General features: G+C 41.4%; 1 protein-coding gene across 1 annotated transcript in view; it reads left to right on the top strand.

Annotated features, from left to right (window-relative positions):
* The window catches only part of BMERB1 (bMERB domain containing 1), a 38784-nt gene that overhangs the window by 13902 nt on the left and 12075 nt on the right, over positions 1 to 12807 (top strand). The window contains exon 2 of the mRNA XM_009898989.2: positions 1162 to 1285. Within this exon, the coding sequence (XP_009897291.1) occupies positions 1162 to 1285 (124 nt within the window). The remainder of the gene's footprint in view (positions 1 to 1161; positions 1286 to 12807) is intronic.

The following is a 12807-nucleotide window of genomic DNA, read 5'->3' as shown; positions in this document are numbered from 1 at the left end:
AGACAGAAAATACACTTTCTTTATATGCCATAGGATTTCTTCCACTTTGGGAGAACGTGTGTTTGTGAACTTAACTTATGCAGTGCCTGTGTTTGTTGAGATTTTTTTAGTTTCATTCCTACTCCAAGTTTCTGTCAGAAACTCTTCTCAGCTGTTTGTGCTTAGTCTGTCATGAGGGACTTTGGAATTAATTGAACAGCTCTTTTTTTCTGATGCATTTTGTCTCCTGTTTTCTGCATAATCATGCTGAGTACATTCTGACACCTCCGTTTTCCTTTTTTAAACCACTACAGCTGCAACAGGCCTGCTTTCAGGAACATGTCTCCATTTGGGTACCAAAACATGTAGATGCTCTTGGGGTTTTTTTTGTCTGTAAATTCTTATTCAGAACAAAGGCCAAGTATGGTGAACCTTTGGAATAATTTTTCCCTGCTCCTTCCCAAATCTATCTTCTATAAATTGGTTCCTTCTACCTTCATTGAACACTGTTCATACCCCACTTTCTCTCTGTGTTAGAAGAGGTAATATATCAATTATAGAGAGATATTCATAGAAGGACCCTTGCCTGCTAAGTAATTACTACAGTACTGTTTGTCTTCTCAACAGATTTGGGTACCCTAGTAGGAAGCACTCAGCCTCTGAAGGGTTAGGCCCACATCTTTGGGTCCTATCTAGTGGGTCTAGGCTTTAGCTATTAGGCTGAGATGGTAGAAGAGTTACAAGAATGAAAGATGGGAAACCTTCATCTGTTTGCATTTGCTGTACTTGCACTAAGATACAACTGTTGAGAGCTGCAGATGAAGAGTGGGCTTTGTAGCAGTCTATGGCTGTGCTATCAGAGTGTGCAGTGACAGTGACTGTCAAGTGGTAGCCACAGTTATGTACTGGGTTGGGATTCCTTAGGGGTATGATAGATGCTGACTAGCAAAATGAATGTCACATTGGCTTAGGTATTCTTTCACTTTAAATTGGTTACATTGAAAGCAGTAAGTAACACAGTAGAGAAACCAGTCAATACCACATTCAGCTAGAATATTCTTACTACTTGCATTGATTACCCCATAACCAGATAGTTCTGTGATTAGAATTTATGTTGAAAAACCCCACACAACCATTAAGATGGTTTGACTAGCTTAATTAATTTTCTGCTTTCACACACAGATGAACTTGACATTATTTCAATGGCTGAAACAACAATGATGCCTGACGAAATTGAGCTGGAGATGGCGAAGATCCAGAGACTTCGAGAAGTCTTAGTCAGAAGAGAATCAGAGCTCAGGTTTATGTAAGTATCAGTACCTCTGGGAAAACACTATTCAAAATTAATCAAAATACCAAAGAATGCTATTTAGAAGACTTTTATCTGCTTGACATTTTAAAAGGAAGAAAGGTAAAGAGCATCTCCGTTAAGTGAATGCTTGCAAAATGCCATTGGGAAATGATTTTTGTAGTCGCAAAGGAAATTGCCTTTTTTTATTCAGCATGATTTGCAGGTGCAGTTGCAAAGGAAATTACCCTTTTTTATTCAGCATGCTTTGCAGGAGACGTAAAAGGGATCTATTACTTACAAAAGGAAATTTTAGCAAACTGTGTCTACAGAGCAAAGACTTCTGCCTGACTTCAACCCTTAGTGGCAAGAATATTTTTCTGAAGAAAATACTAAGAGGCAGGGGATTTCAAGCTTCCACAGTCTAACCTAACTCACACTTTATTCCTCACTTCATTTGTGGTCTTAGCTCATATCACAAGAGAGCACACTGTGTTCTGGAATAATAAAAGCCCAGATTTGACATTTGTTAAGCCACTAAGTTATGAATACAAAGCACATTTTGAAATATCAAATTAAATAGCAGTACTCCAAGAGAGGTTTCCAAAACTGCCCAAAGGGTCAGGTATAGGAGCCTCACTGAAGGCTGATGAATATTAAACCAGTTCTCTTGATGAGGTTAATAAGGTTTGTGTTCCCAAATGACAGAATTTAGAAGTCCAGAGTTTATTAACAAAGACTGTATTGTTTTAAAGTCCCATCTGTCTGTGAGTACCTGAGGTCAGAAACTAATGCCTGGGCATGAACCTCAGTAGATCTGAAACTTGCTGAACCCAGACCCTTGGCACTAATGAAGCTGCAGCAGCCTGAAAAAACTCACTTGCGGTCTTCTCCCTTGAAAGTACAAAGGTAGGACTGGTACTTTAGCCCTTACCCCTGGTGGTTATTTTCAGTGCCCTGACTTGAACTGCCAGAAGTTGAAAGCCTCCTCAAACAGCACAGGTATCTGTCTATGTATTGTCCCAGAAGACTTCAGCCCAGAATCATTGCTCAGACACCTTTGGAAACAAGCACCAGTAGTAGTGACACTGACCTTTAATAGTACTGTAGTGGTACAAATGAACAGGAAATGTTTGATCATATCTTGGTTACTGCCTTGTACATAAATTTAATCCTGAAGCCCCATAATTGAACCCTGAGCTTGTCTTGTTTTCTGTATCAAAGCACTGCAATAAACTGTCTCAGTAAATGAGAGCCGTGGCAGACATCATTGTTCTGCATGTTTGCCACTTGTTCTGTTCTTGTATCCAGCTTGTTCATTTCTGCCCCCATGCTAATGCTCCCTGCACTCTTTACTCTGTGTTACCTACCTGGTGTTTGAGTAAGGAAATTAACACAGGAGAATGCCATGGTGTGAGCAATGAAGTTACAGAACTCCAGAGGCTAGATAGGCCCAGGAGGTGGACAGGAAATTGTAATCTTTAGTTACTTTGTTCCCATAAGCCCTGCATCTCTACAGGGCTCCTCAGTTTAGGAAGGATGTTGACTTGCTGGAGCATGTCCAGAGAAGGGCAACAAAGTTGGTGAGGGGCTTGGAACACAAGCCCTATGAGGAGAGACTGAGGGAGCTGGGGTTGCTTAGCCTGGAGAAGAGGAGACTCAGGGGTGACCTTATTGCTCCCTACAACTACCTGAAGAGGGGTTGTAGACAGGCAAAGGTTGGTCTCTTTTCCCAGGCAACCAGTACCAGAACAAGAGGACACAGTCTCAGGCTGCACCAGGGGAGGCTTAGGCTGGAGGTTAGGAGGAAGTTTTACACAGAGAGAGTGATTGCCCATTGGAATGGGCTGCCTGAGGAGGTGGTGGGGTCACCATCACTGGAGGTGTTCAGGAGGAGACTTGATAGGGTGCTTGGTTGCATGGTTTAGTTGGTTGGGTGGTGTTGGATGATAGGTTGGACACGATGATCTTGAAGGTCTCTTCCAACCTGGTCTGGTCTATTCTATTCTATTCTGGACACCACAAGCTGTTTTTGCCCTTCATCCCCTTTCCCTCTCTCTCTCTCCTTCCCGAGGCTGATCCCTTTTCTTTGTAGTGTGGGGCAGTGAGGGCTTGAGCGGCCTTGGAAGGGGCCTGAAGCTGGTGAGATGAAATTTAGCTGTGTCACTTGGGTTTGGTATGGTGGTATGGTGGGGGGGAGTAGAGAGGTATGGCAGGGGGCAGGCATTTGAGGCCTGGATATTTGGCCTGGTTGGGGAAACTTCAGCTTAATGGGCTTCTGTGTTACACCCAGACTATGGCTTTCTTTTTACTGTAGTATGTAGATAAGAACAGTATTTCCATTTAAACTTTCCAATTTCTATCCAATCCTCATGTGGAGTGTTTTCTTTAACTTCTTTGAGAAGAGTTAGAGAGCCTGTCTTGTGCCTTAAACAGACAAAAAATCATCACAGAATGCTAGGGGATGGAAGGGACCTCCAAAGATTAAGTCCAACCTCCCTGCCTAAGCAGGATCACCTAGAGCAGGCTGCACAGGAACATGTCCCTGTGGGTTTTGAAAGTCTCCAGAGAAGGAACTTACTGAAAAGGGAATGTGACTGAACTAATGCATTGGCAGTGTCCCCAGGGCAGAAGTCTGTATATTCATTTTATAAATTTTCTTCTGACAGGACTAGATTCCCCTGTGAATGGCTTTCACAACCACCTGCATGAAACTGAGCCACCTCAAACATGTTTAAGACAGGCTTGACTTCGAACACGTGGCTGCTAACTAGCAGTACTACACCTATGATTAGACCACTGAGCTCAGGACCAGCTGTAATGAGAACCAGATCTCTCTAGCTCCTGTACCTGCTTTAGCTTTTCATTCAATTACAAAAAAGGGATAAGACACACATACAGTAATGGAGAAAATGTGTGGTATGTTTGTATTCTTCCCCCCCCCACACTATTAGCAACAGAATAGAAGTTCTCTTGCATTAAATTGAGCTTTTTTTTAGCTCTTATAAAAGCATGAACATAATGAAATAATTCCATATAATTTACACATCTATACACAGCTTACTTCTCCAGCTGTATTTTTAAAAGTAATGGTTCATTCTTTTCACTGTCTGTATGACTGATTTCTTTTTGTTCACATGTAGCTAGATCCTAAAGCTAGAACAAAGTACATTGTAGTTGTGCTTAAAAAAATTAATAATAAAGGAAATAAGCTAGAGATTGTGTCCTGAGCATATCAACAGGCCTAATGAGGACCCTGGCTCCTTCCTGTTAGAGATATACATAAGGAAAACTGACAGGCTGTATATCAGCAACTACAATTCTGCACAGAACAGACACTGTATTTGAAGACCATTCACACTCAGAAATAAGAGAAAAAAGTCACTACAATCTAGACCTGTTGCTGATGGAAATCAGAGCAAGCTCTTCCCCGGTTAGAGCAATGCAGGTTTAATCCATTACAGTGGTTTTAGGCTATGCCTTTAAAATTTAGCTGCAGATTTCGAGCAGAAAAGTAGAAAAACATAAATAAATCACTACTGGGTGTAAAAAGGAAAACAAAAGATCATTCTAAAATTCATTGGGTAAATGCCTGGAATAACAGGAGCTGAAGGAAGGAACTTGCTCCCAGACTGTCAGTTGAAATTACTCTTTTCCTTGAAGATGCACAAAGAAGTTTGTGATGGGATAATAATAAAACTCACCCTTAACTGATGTTTGAAACAGCTCAGCAACAACAGGTGTCACCTTTAACTGTTATGTCAACATTTTGCCCAAACAAATGCAGTAGCCATCAAATAAGAACATTTGGCATGGAACTGCACCAGGTTAGTATATCAGCCAGTACAAAAAAAACAATCAACCAAAACCAAACCAAACCAGCAACCCTAACTGAAAAAAAAACCACAAAAACAACCTTAGCAGAGTCTGGATGCTCAGTAGACCTGGAGTTGGTTTGCACTTTTCACATTTCTGTGAAAATCAGTGAAAACTTTTACTGCTATGTGACATCATCCATAATGTAATAGTTCTTTTTAGTGGTTCCTTAGGTGTGATCTCTGTAATGTGTCTCTCTCTTGAAGCAACATGTGCATGAGAGAGTCTCCAGCAAAATGTACAAACACCTTTCCTTGCTTTGAAAGTAAAGGCATTGAGGACTTATTTTTAACCACAGTAATACTATGAGGTCCATATTCATTCTCCTCAGTGAACAAAGTTTCACTAACGACTAACGAAGTCTGTAAGACAACAATGGGGATTAAATGAAATATGTTGCTTCATCACTATATGTGTTAACATTTCAGTACTCAGAGTTGGTGACACTTAAGTGTCTACATAAAGTCTTTACTGAACAGCTTCAGAAGAGTCACCCTGTAGGGGTGAAAGAAAGAGTGGGATGATGAAGAAAAAAATATCAGATACTCAATCATCAATATTATTTTCAAACAAGTCCTAGAATATTTGAGATTCAAGCAGTGGGATTAAACTGCAAAGATTTAATACTATTGGACTTTAAAACCATACAAAAGTGTGTGGTGGTTTTCCCCTCACATGATATCTGAGCAGGCTCTGTGTCTTATGTTAGCCTGTTTATCCAACAGGCCAGGAGTTAAATACACAATTTTAAGTTTCCAAAATGAAAGTCTCAATTATATTTGAGCACATCACATACCTTCCTGTGATTAAGTACTGAGTTAAAATATTGCAGCCTGGAGAAGAGGAGGCTCAGGGGAGACCTTATTGCTCTCTACAACTACCTGAAGGGAGGCTGGAGCCAGGAGGGGGTTGGTCTCTTCTCCCAGGCAACCAGCACCAGGAGAGGACACAGTCTCAAACTGCACCAGGGTAAGTTTAGGCTGGAGGTGAGGAGAAAGTTCTTCACAGAGAGAGCTGTTAGCCATTGGAATGTGCTGCCCAGGGAGGTGGTGGAGTCACCATCCCTGGAGGTGTTCAAGAGGGGATTGGACGTGGCACTTGGTGCCATGGTTTAGTAGTCAGGAGGTGTTGGGTGATATGTTGGACTTGATGATCTTTGAGGTCTTTTCCAACCTTATTAATTCTATGATTCTAAGCCTTTTTATTTAGTTTCTGAATCCCCCCCACCTCTTTGCAGCAGTCACAATGCAAGTAAGCAATTTGTACTGTCCTGGATATTAAGATTACTCACCATCTTCACTCGGGGCCACTGACAGAAAGCTTCATCTCAGGAAGTAGTTTTCCACCTTTAGAAAGAGATTTGGACACCCAGTCAGCAACAGTAACTCACGTGAGGCCGCAGTCAGTCACCAGACAGGAGATCTCACCTGCCCACAGGTTTCTGATTCTGGTGAAAGAAAGGGAAGGGTGGCAAAAAGTCCTCTAGTAAGGGACACACTTTATTTTAAAAGTTCAAAGGGTGTGTTTCATAGGGGCCCTTCCACTACACAGCCATGCAAGGCAATGCCAGCTGCTTGCCCTCCCAGGTTAAATGAGCTCTTTGGCCTCATGAGACAAAATGGCTGCCGCCCTATGTCAGCTCACCCACACAGTACAAAATGGCCGCCCTGCCTGTGGGGCTGCTGCAGTGACCTTGCCCCTGACACCCATCTCCCTCTTGCAACAGCTTTTGGGAATGTTTTTCCTTCCTTGCAAACTCTCTGCACTCCCCTTACTGTCTGCTGGGCTGTGTGGCATAGAGGGCTGTGGGCTGTCACCTAAGGCCCTCAAAAAGATGTTTTTCTGATGACTGCCTCCAGTGCCTCTGGCAAGCACTGATGAGTCCATCTCAGGAGGCCTTCATGAAAAACAGGAGCTATTTGGATGTGGGACTGTTCAATGCAAGTCTTCTCCACCAGCCCTTTTACAAAAGCACCCAAGAATACCCTAGAACCCCAGTCCAAACCTGAAGTGAAGCAAAACCATACAGTATAGGAAACTCCAGGTGATTGACAGCTGATTTTCAGATTTCTGAGGTTTCTCTATTGCAGAACACAGCTTTTTAATTTTGCTGAGTGAAGCTCAATAAAATTGTGTGACAGCATGTGCTGAGCCTGTCCCCTGAAACGTTTGAAAAGAAAGGAGGTTGTTGTCTGACTTAACAGAATTTGCATGCTGTAGAGCACAGTGAAATTGTTCATCCTGCATGTATACTTTAAAAGAGGCCAGCTTTCTAAAAGAAAAACAGGAATTCTCAATGATACAAAGAAATGAAGTGAAATTGCCTGAAACAATGGTCATAAACATGACCTTGCCACAAATCCTAAATCAAATACTTCACTTTGCACCATGCTTTCATTTCCCTCTTTTTTTTTTAAAACAAAACTCCCCACAACTGAAAAAACCCAAACCAAAACAAAATCAACAAACCCCAAACCCCAACAAACAAAACATGCACACAAAAATCAACCAAACAAAAACCAACCAACCGCAATAAAATCAAAGACAGCTGTATTCTTCATGTCCAGGATGTTCATAGTATTTCCAGCTGAATATCTGCTTGCTGTGAAGAATTACCTAAAGTTTATATGGGACTAATGTTGAGATTATAAAATCAGCCTTCCTCAATTAGGTAATGCCACAATTTATGTTGTGCAGTAACATTTTAGCTCCAGCAACCATAATCATAGCAGGGCAAATGCACGATGATTTGCTCTGTAATTATATTACTGAATCCTATTTTTGTCTCAAGACCTTGCCTTGCTTAGTGCCCAGGATGGCCCTCCTCAGGGTATGTCAAGGTTATGCAGCAATTTTGTCTGTTTATAGCATCTCTCCTATGCCAGAAGCCATTGCAAGCATCTCACAGAATCACAATGTTTGAGAACCCTTTCAGGGAAGTATTTCCTAATATCCAGCCTAAACCTCCCCTGGCGCAGCTTGTAACCGTTTCCGCTAGTTGAGTTGCTTGTGATCAAGGAGAAGAGGCTCCAGCCAGCCCAGGAAATTAAAATATAGCTTGAAATCATCATAACATATCTCCAGCTCTTCTGGGTTTATTTTCAGGAAAGCCGAGGAGTCACCACACATTGATCTGAAGGAGACAATATGTACAGGAAAGCATCAGTTTATAGCTAGCTAGCATTTCCCATCCTTTGCTTCTCAGGCTTCTCTCAGCTCATTTCTTGAAGTGGTCTCTATAAAAAGAGTTTTGGAACAAACTGTAAATTTTCCATATGTCTTTGCTGTTAAAGAAAGCAAGCACACCACTCCAGAACATGCACACTATCTTTCCCTTTCTGATTCTCCTGCTCTACCTCCTTTTTTGCTTTCCTGGTGAGATAACAGATTCAAAAGCTGAGGGATGCTCAGGCAACATTCTCCTTGTTGCACTTGTGATGTTTTACTGCTATGGATACTTGTATGTGGCTTCAGAAGCAGTTTAGGTTTCAGGTAACTGAGGGGCATGGAAATAGACATGATCATAGAAATGGATAATACTGGTTGGCTGTCAAATGAGGCAGCAAAACCTCAGACATCTCTATGATATCAGAATAGATCAAAACTGAACCTCCAAGTAATTTTAAGAGTCAAATTCATGCATTTTAAAATGTGTTAGCATATTAACCCAGTGAATATGAATGGGATAGGTGAGAGATCACCCACAGTTACTGCCTATGCCTGAGACTAGGAAAGGCATAGAGGTCTTACAAAATAGCACTCTTGTCATCCTGAGCCATACTCCTTGGGAAGTCTGCCAGTGCCTGATACTGCTGGCTTTCCAGATGGAAAGCAAAACTTGAAACCAGCTCTATTGGATGACCTTGAACTAAAATTGTGGAAGTTGCTTCCACCTGTGACAGCTATCTTGGGAGCAGTTATTTCTGCCTTGTAGGTGATAGTGAATGGCATTTTTTTAACGTATAGGGAATGTATTAAACAGTAAGTTCTATTAGGTTGCTGTAGGCAGTTACTGAAAACAGCTTTAGTTACCTCAGTAAGCTTGTTTTAGCTGTAAAAATATTATAAATATAACATGCAGTATTTGCTTAATATTTGTGTGGTTATTACATTGCTCAACTCATACTGTGAAAAGACCCAATTCACCTCCAATTCACTTAGCAGAATTAAAATTAGTCATTGCTTTTGTACACTCTCACTACACAGTCAGATGACTCCCTTGTCTCCAAAGTCCTCATAATATCTACATCATTGAAATTCTCTGTAGATCCATTCAGGTTTTTAGACTATTTAACACTATTATGCTTGCTTGCTTGCAATCCCAGGAACAATGACCCTTTATGTAGACAAATCAGCTGTAACTTGACTTTGCTCTGGTATTAAACTCATACTAGCAGTCTCACAGCTTCATTAGCTGTCTGGAGTCCATCATTAATCCTTGGAGTTTGGGGGTTTTCCCCCTATTGCTTCCAAAAGACACTTGCCTTTTTACTTTTATCCTTTTCCCACTTTGCAAAGAGAAAAAACCCATAAATCTCTTTTCTGCTGCTCTGACTGCGATTGCTAGTAGTGGTGGGATAGTTAGTAATGGTCATTCCTATCCCTGTAAACTGTTTGACATAATGGTAGAATCTCAACTTTAGGGCAGATTCACTATAGAGGAAAATTTACATTCCATACTCCTTGTAAGAACAGTAACACATCAACACTGATGCCTTTTGCAGTATGCACGGAACGTTGGCATTTTAAAGCACAAAAAGGTAGGTCTGCTGATTGCCTGGCTGTATGCAACCACTGCCAAAGTAAAGCAACATCAAGCTACACGAAAACTGCAGGAGTGGGAGGTTAATTCCTTTGGCAATGACAACCTTCAATAAACCAACTTAGAGATACTATGCTTTAATTTAGAATATGTGGTGTAAAACTAGCAGACTCACACAGAGAGAAGATGAAACAAGCAGTCTCTCATCACTGCCTGAGCTGAAAAAGCAACACTGCTCTGCACAGCCTGCTTATGTGAGCTGGTTCTGTTCTGAAGAGCGCAAAGGCACAAATGTTTGCTGGCTTCATATGAACAAAGTACATTTCAAACTTTAATTACACTAATGTAGCATCAACTGCAGCTTCTCAGTAGCTTAATGCAACATTAAGCATCACCCTAGGTAAGGGCAAAAGGGAGTGAAGAGAGATGAACAGGCTGCCAAAGGTGTGAATTGTGGTGGTAATTTGCTGGTTATATATCAGTAAGCAGGTGTTCTGACTTGCTTTCTTGGCTACTTTTGGCTCTCTCTCTGCTACTTTTTTTTGTTGTTCTGTGGATGATGTTTTCTCTCTTCTATGGTTAAGCATGTTCTCTCTTCTAAGTTTAAGCATCTCTTAGGACTGTTTACTTACACCTACAACATCTAGTATTTTACTCTGAGCTGGGCATCTAGCTGTTACTGTAGTGCAAAGAACACCAACAAAGCCAGTTTTTTTTTTTTCATGGAGTGAAGGTTGTCAGTGTTTTCTGATAAGATCTCTCTTTTCACAGAAAGGAGTCATTAATCTGTTCTCCTTCACAGCTTTGTAATCTTTAACGATACAATATCCCTTGCTGTGAATTCCTGCCTTTTATTTCCTGATTTTCTCTTGCTCTAGGAATATTGGGTGCACACTGGGATGCTGTAGAGAAGGAGGCAGTTGTGTGATGACAAGTGTTTTTCAATAAATATACATGCCAGGTTGTCAGCTTCATAAAGTACCACTAGGGAAAACACCAAGCCCAGCTTTCCGAGGGAGGGGTGCTGTGGCTGGCCCATTGATATGGCCTAGTGGGGCACACATTCTTCTGCAAGGCAGGATTAACTGTCTGTCCCCATTCACCTTTCCCATGGGTGTCTTACTGCAAATACCCAGAGTCCTCAATGAAGTAACCAGGAAACTGTAAGCTGGGAAATGGCACAACCAGCAATCAACGCTCAAAGCTTGAGGCTTTTGAGATTAGGGACTGTCATGGATCTGGGAGCCTGAAGGATGTCAACGTGCCCCGCTGTAGACCTGGGAACTCCAGGAGCGTACAGCTCTGAGGAGGGTTTCTCAGCTTTTCAGATGGGAACCTAGGATACCTCAGGAACTTCCTGAAGCATCTGTTCAGGGCAGAATTGTGACATTCCAGACAGAGCACTTTAAACTGGAAGTGTAAATAAGCTTGCAAAGAGGACAGAAAAATGCCTTTGTTGGGCTTGATCTCTCTGCAGAGCCATCTCCTTTGCCCTGTTTTGTCAGTAAACAATCGCCCTAGAGGAAAATGCTGTTATGCTGTTGGCTGTGTGGCAGTAGGAATGCTCTGTTAGAATGCTCAGAAAGTTTTGTTAGTGCTGTGTAATGATAAACAAATCATTATCAAAAGATTAAATGAATTCTAGACTTAGTACTAGTCAGTTGAGGTGCTTGTGTCTTAAAACAAAAATACATGTAAAAGGAAGAATTTTCATGCTTATTTCTGTTGGACAGCTAGGGAAATAATTATTGACTAGAAAATGCTCTGTGAATAACATTTTCTATGTTGAATAGATGCTGTGGTTGGCACAAATTGCTTTTAATAGTAGAGGGAGCAGCTCTGGGGATTTTTAACCTTTTGATTTTTAACCTTTTATCCTTTTTAGGTCAGTAATTTAGTACTGTATTTCTAAATGTAACCTTCAATCTCAAACTGGTTTTGATTTCCCAGTTCTTAGCTACCTGTGGGCTCATTTCCCTGAGCAGATTGAAGGCAAGTTGTCTCTCGTGTATCCAAGCTAACACATGGTGCATATCCAGTACTCACTGTAGCCCAGCCTTTTGCACAGCTGATGTTCCCCTAGGCAAGGATGGTCTGTAACATCATGAAACCCTTGACAGGGCATTTCAGTGGTCTCCCTCACTTGTCTTCTGCTGTAAATAAGAGAGTGATGATTGAACAGTAAATTAAGAAGTCCCAAAATGGACTGTCAGTGTTCAGCCTTATACAAGATACCTTTATATTCTTTTTGCTCTTCTGGTATTAAAAAGGAAATTTGTTATTGATTCAGCTAGAGACAATACAGAGCCAAACCTAAGAGCTTCCTACTTCTGCTGTTTAGTGACAAAAGTCCCTGACCAGCTATGAGAGCAGTTTAAATGAGGCATGCACATGAGCTGGCCCTGTGCTTGTGCAGGCAGTCTCCTGTGTGCTGCTGCAACAGAGTTAAATACTTCCACATTTAAACCTAACTCTTATGTTGTTTGGTTTTAGACAAATTAACTTTGGTTTTGCCATGTAGAGAAACATTTCCCCTCACAGTGGGGAAAACTCTGCTTGCTACTGTTGAAGTTGACAGTAAAAATTTGTAAGTGGCAGAGCTCAAGAGAATTGAACACTGTCAGTGAGAATGAAGTACAGACAGCTTCTTTAGGCACTGTTCTGAATGTCACTGAAATATGCCTTAAATACGACCTCCAGGGACTAAGATTTTCATCTTCAACTGTCTAAGAATCACAAGAAGTTGCAGTCCAGTGCTTACATCCACTGCTTCTCCATCAGAGAGGACATCTAACAGTAAGAGATCAACTCTTATGTTAGTAGAGGACTGCTGATCTCTAATCTGGCCCACCCAGCAAGCTGGTCAGCAATCTGTTACCTTGTCTTCCACCTTGAGCAGCAC

This window comes from Dryobates pubescens, chromosome 4 (assembly GCF_014839835.1).
Source record: "Dryobates pubescens isolate bDryPub1 chromosome 4, bDryPub1.pri, whole genome shotgun sequence".
Lineage (NCBI taxonomy): Eukaryota > Metazoa > Chordata > Aves > Piciformes > Picidae > Dryobates > Dryobates pubescens.
This window is presented reverse-complemented; position numbering and strand designations above follow the sequence as displayed.